Source organism: Diadema antillarum, unplaced genomic scaffold (genome assembly GCF_040938485.1).
Source record: "Diadema antillarum isolate AM-2024a unplaced genomic scaffold, OU_Dant_1.0 seq00000740_RagTag, whole genome shotgun sequence".
Taxonomy (NCBI): Eukaryota; Metazoa; Echinodermata; class Echinoidea; order Diadematoida; family Diadematidae; genus Diadema; species Diadema antillarum.
In genome coordinates, this window is record NW_027271638.1 from 2,100,065 (window position 1) to 2,118,438 (window position 18,374).

The following is an 18,374-nucleotide window of genomic DNA, read 5'->3' on the forward strand; positions in this document are numbered from 1 at the left end:
ACAAAATGAGAAAGCGAATGAAGGAGGAGAATTAAAACAAGAAAGAAAGAAAAGAAAAGTATGAGGTAGATCTAGGGTTACACAAGGGCAAGGGGAATATAATGCACAAAGTGAAAAAGAAGAAAATCCTGGAATTCTTGAAACAAGAATAACTAAAAGACAAGATTATAGCAGTTCAAACAAAATAAATTAGACTTCAAAACAAAGAGGGATATCGGCTTCTCATATATTGTAGATATAGAATCAAACTGGGCGTATACCAACCTTTTCTTTCTGCTGCCCTCCACAGCACTGCACCTGGGTATAGCCTGGTGGGAGGGGCCAGGGGACACGCTTGGAGAGCAGGATGAACGTGTTGATGTTGAAGAAGAGCGTTCCCCCGGCCATCACAAAGAAGGCGGTGGACATCGGAAGACCGGCCTCGTAGCTCAACTGTGCATCCGAGAAGACGAAGATGGGGAAAATAAGACAATCAGTTAGGAGGGGGGGGGGGGGGGGGGGGGAGGAGGGGTTCTGGGGGTGTGGATGCTCATCTGACAGCCTGAATATCCTCATACCTAACCTGCTGCTTACTTCATTCAAGTTAGTCTGTATCAAAAAACCTGTGAATCTGATTGTAACAATATAGTGCTTTGATTCTTTTATATCAGCCATAAAAGTTGACCACAGCAACTGCAGTACAAAAAGGAATGATAACCAACTCTACTTTGCTTTTTCTTTTTCCTTTGTTTGTTCCAAGTATGTTTAAAATGAGTAAATATTAGTGCAGGAAAAGCAAATAAATGCTGTACTCAGATATTTAGAAATCGGCATGATGAGCTTGATGATTCCCTTTGAACGAAACAATGGGTACATGCGTTGACTCTATGCCAAGAAAGATATTGATATACCACTACAGAAACAATGCGATGCCAGGTTCAGTATGGTGTGCCTTTCGTCTGCAATAGATTAAAGGGCACTACCATGAACGGATTCCTGTGAAAAGGCAGACTTTTAAAGGCCACCATCTTCCATTTTAAAGACAGGTGGAGCAGACGGGAGACATTGCCACTCTGATTTGTCTGCCAAGTGGCACCTACGATCAAAATAGCATGGGAAACGCGGCTGTCTCTGGCACCCTTGGGGAAAATTCAATTTTTGGGTGGTCCCATGAAGTCAGAAATATGAAGCTACACAACAGCAACAACAAAATAAAACTCCCTGTACTCACAACAATAATAACATCTGTTGATTTGGGAGACAGTTTCCTTATAAGTACTATTCCTTCTACCATTGTCTCTACCATTCTTGCCACCATTCCCTTTATCATTCCCTCTACCATTCTATCTCACATTTCCTATCATTCTCTCTACCATTCCCTCTAATATCATTCCCTCTACTTACTCTTCTATCTCCCATATCCTAAATCATTCCCTTAAAGGCCGTGTCACACCTTTCCGGGCAAGCTACGCGGGCTTGTGGCAAGGAGGTAGTTTCCAGCACGTAGAAGATTTTCCGCGGGCGAACAAGAATGTTTGAAATTTTCGCACTTGTTTCTTACCTACTAGACATGTGCTACTTAGCTTCTACTTGCATGCATTCCGTGTGACTTGCGGGAGAGCTTTGAAACTGATCTGTTTTCTGTTACGAGCGGCTTATGGGTACTGAGAAGTACCTGCGTTGGAGTTGCCTGCCGGTAAGGGTCTCCTACTGGTGTTCTGCGTGTACCTCTGCGAGCCAACCCCAACGATTCACTCGGAATAAGTTTTGAGCATGCTCAAGGCCTTGTCATACCGTATCTGGGGAAGTTTTGCGGCTTGACTTGCGGGGAAACAAATTTGCTACCTGGAGCTCTCCGCAGTTGGTCCGCACCTGACAGTACCTAGCGCGTATCTCGCCTGAAATTGCCCGGAGGTGCTCACACAAGTCCGATTTAACCGCAGCCAAGTTTTGAGCATGACCAAAACTTTTTCCGGGTGAGTCGCGGGGATGCCCGGAGAGGTCCATGCAGAATGCCAGTAGGAGGCCCTTAGCGGCAGCACTTCGCAGGCAACTCTTTTTTTCTCTCTTTTTCTCTTCCCAATCATCTTGATGTCACTTGACATCGGTTCGTTTATTGTCGTTTATTGATGTTTTGTGTATTTTCTGAGGGTCCCATATCGTACAAGCTTTGCTTCTTAGTGGGACCCTCCACTTCCATCCTCATCCTTAGTTGACTTGTATTATACGCTTTATGTATTTCACAAAGATGTAATCGCATCTACTTCTCATTTTCATAATTTTTTAATGTACCTTTTCAAATGTTGTTCTGTATCACAAATATCCCGTGCATATGCAATGTGCATAATTTCTTTGTTCATTTTGATGGAGGTGAAAATAAAGTTGAATTGAATTGTTGAATTGAACTCCCACGCAGGTACTTCGTAGTCCCGTATGCAGCCAAGATAATGACATTCCATGGGACTTCAGCCATTCCTTCAAAGGAATTCCTTCACTGAGTTGTCAGCCCCCACGCGACTGGTACGAAGGTCACACAGTATACCCGCAAGTAGAATTTAAGTAGAACGCGTCCAGCAAGTAAGACACATGCACTGACTTGCCCAAATCCTTGTTCGCCCTCAGAAATTTTCGGTATGCTGGAAAATCCCTACACGCAACAAGCCTGCATAGCTTGCCCGGAAAGGTCTGACAGGGCCTAAACATGGTTGCGGGTAAAAAGATTTGCGTGCACACCTCCGGGTGACTACGGGTGAGATACGTGCTAGGCACTGTCATGTGCGGCTCATGTCGGGGACCTCCGGGTAGTAAAAATTGTTCTTCATAAGTCGCACGCAAGGCTTGCCCGGAAAGGTGTGACACGGCCTTTAATATCATTCCCTCTTCCACTCTATCTCCCATTTCCTATCGTTCCCTCTATCATTCTATCTCCCATATCCTATATTATTCCCTCCACCATTCCCTTTAATATCATTCCCTCTTCTATTATACATCTGCATCGCCCAGTCCTATACTATACCCCTAACCATTCCCTCTACCATTCCCTCTACCATTATCTTTACAATTCCCTCTATCTTTCCATTTATCATTGTATCTCTCACTTCCTCAATCATTCCCTTACCTTTCCCTATTCCATTCTTTTCTATCATTCCTTCTACCATTGTCTTTACAATTCCCTCCACTTTTCCCTTTACCATTACATCTCCCATCTCCCATTTCATTCCTCCTTACAGGTATCTTTCCCTGTTCCACTGCCTTCTAATCTACCATCTGCTCTACCATTCCCTCTATATATACTATCTACCACATTCCCTCTATAAGATTGCCTTTGCCATTTCCCCTGCTATTCAATCTACCATTTCACCTGTCATTCCCTCTACAATTCCCTTTACCCATTATCTTAACCATTCCAATCTACTATTCCCGCTGCCATTGTCTTTACCATTCATTCACTCTATCCTTCCCTCTACCATTCCCTCCATCATTCTACATCCTATTCCCTCATCATATTCCCTCTAACATATTCCATCTAACATATTCCCTCTAACATATTCCATCTGCCATTCCATTTTAAACTCCCTCTACCCATTTTCTTAACCATTACCCTATCTAATTTCCTAGTACCATTGTCTCTCATTCCCTCTACCATTCCCTCTATCATACCCTCATGAATAAATAGATTGACAGAGAGATAAGCAGATAATAATGAATAATGAACAAATGAAAACATAAATGAATAAATAGATTGATATGTTAAAGGGAAAGTCCAGACGATATTCATAATTTTACATCATGCGGTACACAAATCAACAGCCCCATGTATAGATTCGTGGAATTTACTGCGGTCCTTAACAGAGAAACCAATACTCTGAAAAACCCAAAACAAATTACCCTGAACAAGGATGATGACATAGGAGGCTAACATATTTCAGAAATGTAGCAATGTAGTTCCATTACAATACTGGTTGCTTTAAAACAAGTTCACCTCTGTAGAATTTATACATGTTTTTTTTTTCTTTTTATATCTGCTTCCTTGAGCCTCCACTAATGCACTCTTAAGGTGAAGCTGCCATGTCATCATCCTTGTTCATTGTGATTTGTTATAAATTTTGAAAACATTTTTATTCCTCATCATAATACGCTATAAATTCTGAAATTCTGTACCCAGTATAACCAATTTATAGTTGTTCAAATGTTAAAGTCTGAATATTATTCAGATGTCTATTTTAATGTTGGTACACAAATAGATTAATAAAAAAGACAACCAAAAAAAAAACAAACATTTTTCCACTTTTTGTGGAGGCCTACATTATGACATGCAGAGAAAATGTCAACAAAAAGTTTTGGAGGTTAGGTTTTGTTATTGCTGTTTTGGTTTGGTTTTGTTTTCAAGAATCTTCCTACACAAAATGCAAAGCAAATATCACTTCCCACATAACGTTACAGTTCAAAACCAAGAAAGATTGGCATACACTGTAAATATTGACTGTGGGTGCTTTATATAGAATGCCTGCTGATAGTACAGTAGCACTTTATAGCTCCTTCACACTTAAGCTCGTTAACTCACAATGAACACAAACACACACACATTAATGCTCCATCATAACCTTTAAGAGCACACAAATCATGTTGAATGTCATAGCAAACTCTGGACTCCTTGCTTATCAGGTAAACAGGAAGCCGTTATTGTTTTGGGTATCTTTTGTAATCTTGGATGTTGTCATTTTTCCCTATTGAAAGCTTTAAAGGGATGGTACAGTTTTGGTTGAGATAGGGATTTAGGTTTTAACTTTTCATTAGATAGTTAGCAACCATTTATATCAAATATTAAAGAGCATACAATTCAAGCGGAATTAAAAGTTTATTTGATGAAAATTGATTTTGAAATGGCTGAGAAACCCACGAACAATGAGGTCCTAATAAAAGATTGGACCCACCTTTTATTTATAGGACCACTTTGTTTTGCTTTGTTTTTGGATACCTCAGCCATTTCAAGACCAATTTTCATCAAGAGAACTCCTCTTAGAATTGTATGCTTTCTAATATTTCACAATAATGGTTCATAAATACTTCACAAGAAGTTGAAACCTGAATTCCCATCTTAACCAAAACAAATATCACCCCTTTAAGTTTCAAAAAGAATTGAGGAAGGAAGCTTGAACAATGACGTTTCCATTCTTTGCCCTCTCCTATCAGAGCCTAAAATCTCTGAAGCACATGACTTCAAGTTACTGCTGCAAGACAAACACAATCAATCCAAATGTTCACAAATTTCCACGTGAAAATGGCCTTTATAGCAGGAACCTAAAGCCAGTCAGTTTATCAATATGGGACACCCTCCATCCAATCTTTGCAAAACTAATAAAAATGTTCCTTGAATTATGATCCCATCAACAAGCCCCCCCCCCCCCTCTCCAAAACACACACAAACACACAAATCTCAAGAAACCTCCTATACATTTTTAATGCCATATGGCTGACATAAATCTTTAGTGCTGATGTTACTCTGTGGACCTGCATTGAATACAACAGAATTTGTGAATCTGTTCCGTAGGCCTGTTCAGACACACAATGTCTCTAACTGCTTTTTGTGGTTTCTGTCCATAGTGTACCTGCCAAATTTAAACCGAGGAAATTACAATTTCACTGATATATTCAGTTCATTGTAGGTGCAAGGTCAAAAAAGTATGAAAAAACACACAAAACAAACAAAATATACACACAAACATACAATGAAGGGCATTGAAATGAAAAAGTACATTCAACTTGAGCATGGTGAGGAAGTTTGCACTTGATCTGCATTTAGTCTCCTTAAAGCAATAAAGCATGGTTCAACAAAGTGGGACACACAAAGTATTAAAGGGGCTGTACAGTACTGGTTGAGGTGAGGATTCAGCTTGTAATGTTTTGCAAGATATTTAAAAACTACTCTATGAAAATGTTAAAGAGCATACAATTCTAAGGGGAATCAAAAGTTTATTTGATGAAAATCAGTTTTGAAATGACTGAGATATCTAAAAATAAGGAAAAACAAAGAGATCCTAATCAAAGTCATGGTCTGTCAATCTTATTAGGATCGCTTTTTTTTTTGGATATCTCAGCCATTTCAAGGCCAATTTTCATCAAATAAACTTTTGATTCCCCTTAGAATTATATGCTCTTTAACATTTTCATAGAGTAGTTTTTAAATATCTCGCAAAACATTACAAGCTGAATCCTCCTTGAAATTACACGTACATATTCTTTCATATTTCATAAGAGGTTTCTCATTATCTCACACACACAAAAATGTTATAAACCTGAATCCTCATCTCAAACAGTACTGTACAGTCCCTTTAAGCATGTTATGGACCAGGTATGTTTATGCACTCTCAAAAAAAAAAAAACCAACATAAAATAAAGGGGAAAAAATGAACCTGACACCTAATGCAGAATGTTGTCTATTTCACATGACACTGTCATTGTAGACTTAAGTGTCAAGAGTTGTTATAGACTGCTTTTTCTTTCATCATTTCACTGACAAAACATTGTTTTTGTTCATCCTGAACCCTGCTGGCTGAAACTAGTACTTGACAAACTTTAAGCATTATGAAATTAAATTGTATCTGACATCTTTTTTTAAAAAATCTATTGCAACTCTTGTTTGTTACCTTTTGGCATGATATGAACATAATATATTTTGCAGGTGTAATATTTCTCAATTGGGATTTGTAACACAATCTTTCAAGTAGTTGAAGCAAACCGAAAATCACAGTGAAGGAAAACAAGGAAAAGTAGAAATTACGTTGTGCGTAATATATGTCCCCAAAGTAAGTAGCATTTTGTAGCAAAATGTACGATATAGGTCAAAAATTCAGGTCAAAGGTCAAAGAAGTCAAAGGTCAAAATTCTGTGTAGAAGCTTTGAAGCCCTGACCTAGTGCCATCACATAAAGCAAACGGAATCGAAATCGGGTTAGAAATGGCGAAGGAGTAGCATTTTGTAGCAAAATGGACAATATAGGTAAAAAATCAAGGTCAAAGTTCAAAGAAGTCAAAGGTCAAAATTCTGTGAAGAAGTTTTGAAGCCCTCACCTAGTGCCATCACATAAAGCAAACAATCGAAATCGGGTTAAAAATGGCAAAGGAGTAGCATTTTGTAGCAAAATATACAATATAGGTCAAAAATCAAGGTCAAAGGTCAAAGAAGTCAAAGGTCAAAATTCTGTGTAGAAGTTTTGAAGCCCTCACCTAGTGCCATCACATAAAGCAAACGGAATCAAAATCTGGTTAGAAATGGCGAAGGAGTAGTATTTTGTAGCAAAATGTACAATATAGGTCAAAGGTCAAGGTCAAAGGTCACAACTGAAATTCTGTGAAGAAGTTTCAAAGCTCCCATGTAGTGCTATCATATACAGCAAACAGAATCAAAATTGGCTCATAAATGACAGAGGAGTAGCAAATTGAACATTTTGATCACACAAAGACACACACACAGACAGACGGACGGACGGACGGAGGGACGGACGGACGGACGGACACACAGACACAGAGACACACACACGTACGGAGCCCGTTTCATAGTCCCCTGCTCGAACTCGTTCTGCGGGGACATTGAGTGTGTTTCTACTGAGCGACGAAAATTCGAGGTGATGCCAGCCGATGTGTGGTGATACCGGCCGATGCCGGCCGATACCGGCCGATCCGTGGTGACACCTCAAATTTTTCCTCAGTAGAAACAGATCGGGTAGTGGCCGATGCCGGCTGATGCGAGGTGCTCCGTCGTCCATCTATTGAGGTGGTCGATGCGTGGTGACGCGAAGGACGATTCTCAGTAGAAACACACCGGGTACCGAAATTCGTGGTGTATCGGACGTCTAGAATTTCTCCCCGCGCTTTTCAATCGGTTCATCGCACACACTCCTTCGACACATGTGTACAAAATACGTGTGTACACACAGCGACCGTGTTCGCATCATGCTTTGTTTGTACCAACTCGCTTGTGTATGTGTTATAGGCCCTATACGTTACGTTACATGTGAATTGTGGCATTCATCGTCTATTGTTCGCGTGATTAACAGCCTAACTTATTGCATTACTAAGCCCTCATCACTTACTTGATTTTACACCGCGTTATTTCATTTTATATTGTCTCGAATCGCGAGAGTACCACATTAGTAAGTCGCAGCCTTGAGAAAATCTCAACTGGACCCTCGATCTCCAAAGATTTCTCATCAGTCAATGGCAGGATACCAGTATGTTACTTAGAGTAGTTCGGGGTATATTGGATGGAAAGACGAAGAGAAATGGCTTATCAAAAAATAGCCGACGCAGTTGTAGCAAAGCAGGCAGGGTTCGGATCGTATTAACAGGCAGTGCGCGCGGGACCCAAATCTGTGACTTAAAAATACCTGACTTCCGGAATCGCCGCATTTGCACGTCACCTTTGCATCACCTCGTATTTTATCGCTCAGTAGAAACAGCTCGAGTGGTCGTAAAATACGAGGTGCTGCGTTGGACAAAATTCGTGGCGATGCCAGGGATGTGAGGTGCTCTCAGTAGAAACACGCTCAATAAGACATGACTTGAGCATAATCCCTTTTCAGAAGAAAACTTGGCAATTTCAAACCACGGAGACAACATACAGCACTCTCATCTTTTTTTCTTTTTTTTTGTGGGAGGGGGGGGGGCTTTACTGCACTTTTATATGTATGTTTGTATGTAGGTTGTATTGTTTTTATGCAGGGTCCCTTTGTCAATCAGTTTTTAACTGAAAGGGCTACCCTGTGAAAATAAAAAGGAATAAATAAATAAATAAATAAATAAATACATTAAAAAAAATCCCCTGTAGAGATTCGTAACATTCAGTTTACCTTAACGATGAGCATGACCACAGCTGACGAATCAAAGCATCCACTCATGAGGGTCATTATGGTGGCCTTGTTGGGTCCGAAGAGATTTGAAACCTATGATAAGACAAAAGAGACAAAACAAATTTCCATTAATTACAAACACATGAATACCTTTCAAACCAATTACCTGTCAAGTATCAGTGGCAACATTCATCAATGCAGTGTAAATATACTTTGTGAGACAAGTTTAATGATATTTCTAATGTATACCATCTGGTGTACAATGTACACGTAACATAATAATACTTGAATTTTGTGTACACCTGCTTTTTGGGTTCCTTCTGGTTCAACAACCAGAAATATGTGGAAAAAGGCAATACTGTATGATTTAGGGGGGAGGGAATCACAATTTGACAGGATGCCAAACTGCACCTACCCTTTTCATCGTGGGGGATATTGGAATATAAATATACTTATGAACTCACAACAGATGATACCACAGTATGATTCATTACCAAGCCAGCAACTTTGACAATGTACTCCAAAAGTGTAACGTTTGGCACTGAAATACTGTACATACTGTGTGTGGTTATAGAAGTCATTGCACAGGGACATAAAATTACATTGCAGTTTTGGTAAAGTTCAATGGATATTGGAATATTATTTATGAACTCACAACAGATGATACCATGATATGATTCATTGCCCAGCCAGCAACTTTGAGAATGTACTCCAAGAATGTATTAACGTTTGGCACTAAAATACTGTATGCACTATGTATGGTTATAGAAGTCATTGCAAAGGGACATAAAATTACATTGCAGTTTTTGTAAAGTTCAATGCTCTGCTCCAATAAAAAAAAAATCTAAATCATTTCTGATCAGAGTATAAAAAATGTAATTCAACTCAGCTTTCACTAAACTTGCCCAAGTGAATTTCCTATTTCTGTGTCACTTTAGCCTTGAATATATGTCAACTGATAAAATGCAGGAAACTCCCAAAATGAAGACAAGAGTGCCAGCATTCATGGCCTAAATTAATGTTTATTTGTGCTATGCTGCCCAGAAAAACGTCTTTTTAAAGAAAGATTAGAGTTTCTTCTATCACTGTCACTTTCCTTTCTGTATGTTAGTATGTGTATCGCAGCATTATTTGCCTTTTTTCCACTACCATTTTGCTATAAAACTCGAATAATGATGTACATAGCCATCAAGGCTGAGCTCAGTACATGTTCACTTTCGCTGACCCCAGGTGCCTCTTTTGTGTATAACAAGAGTTTGTGAGCCCATCAGCACACGCTCTATTCATGCCTCGTGCGTGATTGATATTTTGCATCGTTTGATGGCACCTGTAGTTGACCGTGGTAAGGGGATACATGTACTGCTTGACTGCTTCTGCACAGGTGGATTATCAACCTGTCTGTTCTCTGTCTACCAGCAAAAAGAATCTCCTTTGGGGGCTCTGGAGGCTCTCGGAGAATTGCGGCAGGAACGGGCTAAACAAATCTATTGATAAAAACAATTCTTTCTGTATTCTTAATGCATACTACTGGGAGTACATAAAGATAAAACAACCATGTTTGAAAATTCCCGATGACAGCATGCTAATATAAGGTCAGCCTCTTTAATACCCTGTTAACTCTCCTTTCAAAAAAATCCAGTGGCGTCTTGAGTTATAGCCTTAACAGTTGTCACAGGACAATTTTATGCTACTGAGAAGTTCGTCCACAGTTGCTTCTTTTTTCACGCTTTGAACAGTGGCTATTCTTTCAAAATGCATTACATTCCAAGGCAATTTTATGCTGCTGAGAAATTCACTGATAATTTTTTAGTTTTTTTTTTTCAACGCTTAGTACAGGGGCTATTCTTTTAAAATGTGTTACACCCGGATGGTCCTTGCATAATACGCTGAAGAAAAACCACAAATCGATGCTTTGGTTTTGCTGCCAAACCTTCCTGTCTGGGTCGTGCAGGTTTTCACCGGTTTATTAATTGCATGGACGCTTTTGGGAAGTGAGGTCTCAACCTTCTTCCAGGAAGAATACACAGTCACTCGAGGAAACAATTCAACTTCGTAATCACACTATTAATGCTGGCTGAGTAAGCAGGCCCGCCACCATCATGACCCCACCATGTAAAATTGAATTGAGAGTGAAATACACTGTAGAAACAGCAAAGTCTTCAGGCATGGTTTAAAAACAAGAGATGATGAAATGAACATAAAAACAAAAACTTAAAAACCACCTTAATACATTCCTAATTGGAAGCTGGTTATACCAGGTTATACCAGGTTCCTGTGGCATCAACTCATATACAGGAACCTGGTATCATGTTCCATAAGGTAGACAGGAGTATCTGCATTCATGGAGTAAATTCATATTTATTTATGTTAATGCAGACCAGAAAAGTGACTTTGCTTGAAAGATTGCAGTATCTTCTATCAATATCTGTTCTTTCTCTGTATCAAAACTGCATGTAATTTTGTCTAATTTACTTTTTTCCAACGTACTAGCTAGTGTGCTTGTTTTGTTATAAAACTTGTAAGAAGATATACTAGTATCAAGACTTAGCTCACTAGATTTTTGACTTTCGCTGACCCCATTCAGGTGTTCTTTAAGTGTTCATGACAAAAGAATTTGTGAGCCCATCAGCGCGTGCTCTATTGATACCTCATGTCCGATCGATATTTTGCATTGTTCGATGGAACATGCAGTTGACAGTGGAAAGGGGATACTGTACATGCAACGCTCGACTGCTTTCTTACAGGCTGATTACCAATCTGTCCATTCTCTGTCGATGGGCAAAAAGAATCTAATTTGGTGGCATTGAAGGCTCTCAGAGAATTGTGGGAGGAATGGGTCAACAAAGCACCAATATATGTTTTAAGCATTTAATTTATGAATATTGACAATTTGTTTGAAAAAAAAACAAACAATCAGGGTATATCCTATCCTACTTCATTCACTAAATCAGCAATAAATCATAACAAAGCCACTTCCAAGATGCAATTAACAGCGTACAAGCCACAAATGGGGCTGCTCCAAGTTAAACTACGAATGGTGCCTATATCCTGAGTTAAAGGGACTGTACAGTACTGGTTGAGGTAGGGATTCATGTTTTGAACATTCCTAAGTGAGATAATGAAAAGCCTCTTCTGACATATGAAAGAGCATGTAATTTTAAGAAGGATTCAACATTTATTTAATGAAAATTGGTTTTAAAATGCCTGAGATATCCATTAAAGTGTTAATAATAAAAGGCCACATGCCCCAACTTTATTAGTATCTCTTTGTTTCTTATTGTTTTTGGATATCTCAGCCATTTCAAAACCGATTTTCATCGAATTTAAACTTTTGATACCCCTTAGAACCGCATGCTCTTTGACATCTCATAGAGTGATTTCTGAATATCTCACAAAACGTTAAAAGCTAAATCTTCCCTCGACCAGAACTGTACACACCCTTTAAACTACCATTAGTGCTTCCCTTAGTTTGTATTACTGAATGATAAATCAATACATAAATAGGCCACATTTCACTATTTTTACACCAACACATTTCTCCTACTAAATATCACTAATAAATAAATACCTTGGCCATGGATTAATTGCTGTAGAGACATTCAAATCATTTTGCTTTTTTCAAGTTACAAAAAGCTAATTTTGTGACACAATGTAATGTTATGTTATTTTGAGCTACATGCATTGATATGCAGCAGATATATCCCCCTTTAACCCATTAAGGATTGGCTGATTTTGCTACAACATGCATTTCCCATAGACACTTGCCCTAGTATACGCGGGACTTGTCCTCAACGGGTTAAAATCTACACCAATATTCTTTGAGTGAAGCTCAATTAGATAATGTTGATAGCCTCATTCAGTGGTACACTGGTAATTACTACGCCTTTAGCTGCAAAATTGTGCTTCGAGGAGATAAGTATTCACAAGAGAAAGCATCCATTGTTTTCCACAAGCCAAAGGTCACTTTTTTTCCCATGATTTTCTCTTTTCACACTCCATCCATCAACAATGGCCTTGATAAGACGCGCAAACAGTAAAGGCCCAGAGAACAAAGTTTGACTTTATTGCAATTGTTTGCCGCTGTCTATCATATTTCGTCACTGTCTGCTGTGTTTAAAATACTTGTTCGCACTTTGAGGGCACCTACAGTGTATTGCACAGTTTATGTCCACGTGGTGATTGTATGTCAGGGATCAATATCTTACATTTCAGATAATCGTGTCTTTAAAGTGCTCTTCAATACCATTTCACGTTCACTTTAAAATGGAGAAGAGGAAAAATAGACATCTGAGTTTAATGAAAGTTTCAATCAAAAGTAGACACAAAAACAAAATGTCAGTGAATTTTAAATTTTCACACGTTTTCTCTGCATAAGCTATGAAATATTGCATACTATGTGCTCGTGATGTGCGCTCAGCACACATACAATTTCTGCAATATTCTCAGATTCCGAGCTTGCAACATGCTCAACTTTCAAGTTTTGGACCACCCTGAACAAGATAATGTACCACATGAAATCTCATTAAATTCTGCTTGTACATCAAGGAGATATAATCTACATGTCTTGTTCCACCAATAAGAAACAATTGTATACTATATTCTCAAACGAAGTGCTGGCAGCAAGACTATTTTCAGTACTGAATTGCAATATTGCTAAATTCTGATCTACAAATCACTTAAGTTACTTCTATCACAGCATCAGTATTATCACTGGACATCGGTTGGCACAAATTATTTCTACCAGGATATAAATGTGGGATGCTCACTGAAATCTGTATCAAAAGGGCAATGTTCCCAAGTTCCTTCACACTAAATGATAACAGTAATGTGATAACTCATGTATCTCCTCATTGTTAAACACCATAATCATTTAAACCAGCTAATCCCACCCCACACTACTTGTTTGTAATTCCACATCACAAGGTAGCCAATTCATTGCAAATGTGAGTGGCATATAAGTAGAGCACAGACCTTTATTGCAGGTTACTGATAGAGCTGGACAATACTTCAAGATGTTTATCTCTCCTGTTGGCACGGAGATATTTGCATCACACTCCTAAACAAGCTCCCCTGACCCTGTGTAAAGACATCAGCTCAAACAAACGCAAATCTGATTATGTTGAACCACTATACGGTAAGCCGCTATATGCACACTGTAGGATGCAAATTGCAATTGCAGGAGCTTGTCATTCCAGCTTGAGTTCATTCTCAACAAGTTCTCTGGATGTTTAAAGTGACGGGACACTGAAACTCATCAAGTCCCACTAACCAATTCCTGTGGTTTGGTGCTGTGATACATATCATTTCTTTTACTATTCATTGTTAGTGTCTCGTTAGGAAGAGTAAAATACTGTAAAACACAATATCTTCTTGGCATGAAAATTTCCGAGAATGAGAGCCGACGGCCTTATTTGCAGCATGAAATTTTTGCAAGTTGCCCTAACATTCAATGCACATAGTGTAGACAAGATCTTTAGTGTGCATTTTAATTTCACACAACTTGGCTCTCGCGAAATTCACGAAATTTAAAATGCACACAAACATTCCTCATTTTACAGTATCTCTTTCATTTTAGCCCTTTGTTGTGCATTGATACAATTGTTTTTTCAGGTTGTAGAATTTTCACAAATCATCTCCTAAATTGCTGATTTGAGCTTCTCCAAAAAGATAACATATGTAGAATCAGACATTCATCTTATAACTGGATATTTGGTGGCCTAATTTCTAATGTAAGACAAGCGCATTCATAGCTAAAATCTCATTTGTACCTTGAGCTAACAGACACTTCAGGAGACTGAAGTGTGAAGGATGTATTGATTAATTTTCAATCCCGAGGGGTGCTTCACAAATCCCATCAGAGTCACATCTTACACATCGTAGGTGTATGGCCTGATTTGAGTCAATTACAGTACAACCATCACACTACAATCCATAACAAAATCCCTCACTTGTATCACTCGACGTCAGCTGTTCTTGAACTGAAAACGCAAACACACACACAAAAACAAACAGATAAAACTACCAAATCCATGGCTGATCTCCTATCACACAGTTATACAAAACATATCATTATTGGTTGTTCCATTCATGCACACTGCATCTTCAAACTGGAACTTCAGTCACCAATGTGTGATATATGTGACCGTGCACCTCAAAACGAACATAAAGTCGCACACACTGATTTTGCGTGAGGACTGAAAATAAGTGAAATGGGTCAACCCAGCCAACTTGACGTTTTCATATTTTCTGAAAGAGCGGGTCTTCTTTTACAATAAGCTAAAATTTGGTATCATAAAACGGGCAGGAAAAAATGTTTTTTTTTTGGCAGTTTATCCCGAACATTTTTGGTAGAATAGTGTGATTAGGTGTGTCTTTAGAATCCCTTTTTCATTTCTGAAAAACTGTGTCCACACTCTTCACTTTCAACTTTGATAACTTTTGAAAGGATTGTGCTACTGCTTTGAAAGTTGGCATTGATTATGGACAGAATGTGTTAATGAGGCATGCTTAATTTCAGTTTAATCTGATAATCCCTTTATTGTTGTCACTCTGGTGGTTTACTTCCTGTTTTTGTCCCATTCATCGCACAGCCAGCACGGTTTGGCAAAGATTAAGCGTTTGAATAGACACTGTACTTCAGAGCCTCTTTTCTCAGTTCACACTTTTCCTGAGTTTGTGCTTTCTTTCCAATATTTAGATAGGTTAGGAGAGTCCATTTGATTTGAGTTATACATCATTTTAAAGCTTAGAGTCTGCTCTTTCAGAATATGGTCTTAACTAAAAATTCATGTCTGGCAACTTTTTGTTTGTTTTGAGGTGCAGGGTCACATATGGTATGGGCATCTATCCCAAAATCAAGTCACATCCACAACATACTGTAAAGCGAGGAATTTTCGCGTGCATTTTAATTTCGCGAATTTCGTGAGCGCCAAGATTCGCGAAATTAAAATGCAAGCGAAAGTTCTTTTCTACACTATATGCATTGAATGCCAGTGGCAGTTCGCGAAAATTTCATGCCGCAAAAAAGGCCGTCGGCTCCAATTCGCGAAAAATTCATGCCGCGAATATATCATGTTTTATAGTATTAGTACCGGTATTTAAAATGTAATACTGTAAAATGAGGAATGTTCGCGTGCATTTTAATTTCGCGAATTTCACGAGTGCCAAAATTCGCGAAATTAAAATGCTCGCGAAAGCTTTTGTCTACACTACATGCATTGAATACCAGTACCAATTCGCGAAAATTTCGTGCCACGAAAAGGCTGTCGGCTCCAATTCGCGAAAATTTCATGCCGCGAATATATCATGTTTTACAGTAAATCACGAAGGAAGGTAAAGATGTTATGATACATGACCAAGCGATGGCAATGCAGATATTTTGACAAAGAGTGATCATTTGTCGGTAGCCACATTTAAACAAATGTTGACAGACCATGTGCAGAGAGACAACGCAATACGAGGTTAATACAAAATAGTTTAACGCTACTTTGCAATCAAAGTCATGGGATTTTTTTTCCCCTCCCTAGAGCAGGTAACAAGCTAGGTATACAAAAGTACATAACCCACCAGTCATTACCAGTGAGTTTATTTCATTACATTACTCAGAAAGTCAAAATGGAATCTAGTGTTTGCATGGCATTACCTGTTGCTATGTGAGGCAAGACTGGCATGCTTTGTATGAGGAACAACGTTATGAAACGTTATGAAAACAATTATGCAATGTAAATTTATTGTAATAAATTTTCAAATCATCAATTTCCACTCTCTTTTGAAGAGATGAGTTTTCATACATCCGTAGTCAAACTTGTATGCAAAGGTTGCTCTGGTCAGACAGGAAGCTACACTGAATTTGGCCTGATAAAACAACAAACAACACCTGCAAAACTGGTGCCATGTATTGAAATGTGCATGGTGGTGGACCATGTGAGTTTGTTACCAGGTTTGGCCCATCCTTGGTATTTATGAAGCATGTCCTTAATCTACAAAGTAAGCAAATCATTGTCAATCATTCCCACATCAGTTATTGACAATGAACATCCGGACGTGCAATAATCATACTGCAAAAAACAAACAGTTATGACAAGGTATCAGATCTAAACAAACACATCATTCTCCGAGTATCATAAACAATTTCCGGTCCTGTATTCTGATGTGAGTATTATAGGGGAATGCTAGATTCTTTGGACTGTGCTCACAGTCATCAATTGCTCAGGGGGTAAAGTTCCAGTCATGTTTAGCTACCAGGTATCTGAAATATATACTACCAACAAACTTTTGTACCAACTTCAGGGCTATTAACCTTTGCAGATCAAAATACATACATGTAAAGCGTGCTCGCAAACGCCTTATTGGATCACGTTTCTCGTAATGTTGCATTTATTAAATCTGATTGGGAGGCCTTGTTACTGCACAGCTCCATAGCACAGTTTGACCCGAGGAGCAGAGATCTGTGTAGTTGGCAGTGGTTGGCAGAGGCAGGTCTGAGCTATGAACGCATAATTTCAAAACGACTTTGTGTTCATCAACTCTCTACAGAAATGTGTTTCTGGCTTAAACACGTTTGGATCACTCTCTTTTTGGCATTTCAGAAACACATTCCTAACCCCTTAAATCAAAACAGCTTTGCATTTATCTCTGTTCAAAACCCCCTTACAGTTGTTTGAAACCTTCACTCAAGTTGATAAACTACAGTCAAGTTGATAAACTACAGTGCAGCCCTTTACAGAGAGAGAGGGGCTGAGGGTCTGTAAATGAGGCTAGCTGGGTGTAAGGTAGATGGAGATGAGTGGAGAGATGTTGGCGAAGATGCAAGAGATGAGGAGATACCATCGGATGATGAATCTCAAATTGGTTGATGGACTAGATGATTGCTTATATTGCAGTGTACCCTGATTGATGAAGCAGGAAGGAATGGGGGGGGGGGGGGGAGGGTATACATGGAAATAGGCTTCACTTCCTGCTGTCCAGCGGCACCGGAATATCACTAATGGAAACTGCCTAGCAAAGTGGGCAGGGATGGTGGTGGGTGGGGTCCCTTGCATGGCATCATGGTAATTAGAGCGATCATGCAGTCAGACAGGTGAACTTTCCTATCTTGAAAGCCACTGCAGCCTTTGAAGTGAATCCAACGACTGTAAGATTTGTTAAATCTCTATACGTACTTGGTAGGCACTTCGCTCTGCAGCCAACCACATTAACATGAAATCTTGTCTCTTTTTTTCTCTCTTTTAATGTTTTAAAAGGTAAGAAAAGCTCAAGTATGACTTCAAATCATTTTAAATTACATAAACACTGGCAAGATGCAAAGCCTCAGTCACATTAACTCAGTATCTGACATGCATTAGACCACTCCCTTTTTTTGTATGCTTGAATTGATGATTCCCTTCAATGCATGCACATTGCATTCCTCTTTTGTTACACCAGGGGGGCATTTCATGAAGCATTTTGTCAGACAAAGTTGTCGGACAAATTTGCTCTCCGCCAATCAGATGCAAGGATTTCAGTAGCTTGTAACAGTTTGTCAGAAAAATATCCGACCAAAACGCTT

The 18,374-nt window shown here is 39.0% G+C and overlaps 1 protein-coding gene across 1 annotated transcript in view; it reads right to left on the minus strand.

The window, feature by feature from the left end:
* LOC139738386 (equilibrative nucleobase transporter 1-like) overlaps window positions 1-18,374 on the minus strand; it is a 44,212-nt gene that overhangs the window by 15,516 nt on the left and 10,322 nt on the right. The window contains exons 4-5 of the mRNA XM_071649021.1: window positions 8,828-8,920; window positions 265-432 (exon numbers count right to left, since the gene is read on the minus strand). Of these exons, the coding sequence (XP_071505122.1) occupies window positions 265-432; window positions 8,828-8,920 (261 nt within the window). The remainder of the gene's footprint in view (window positions 1-264; window positions 433-8,827; window positions 8,921-18,374) is intronic.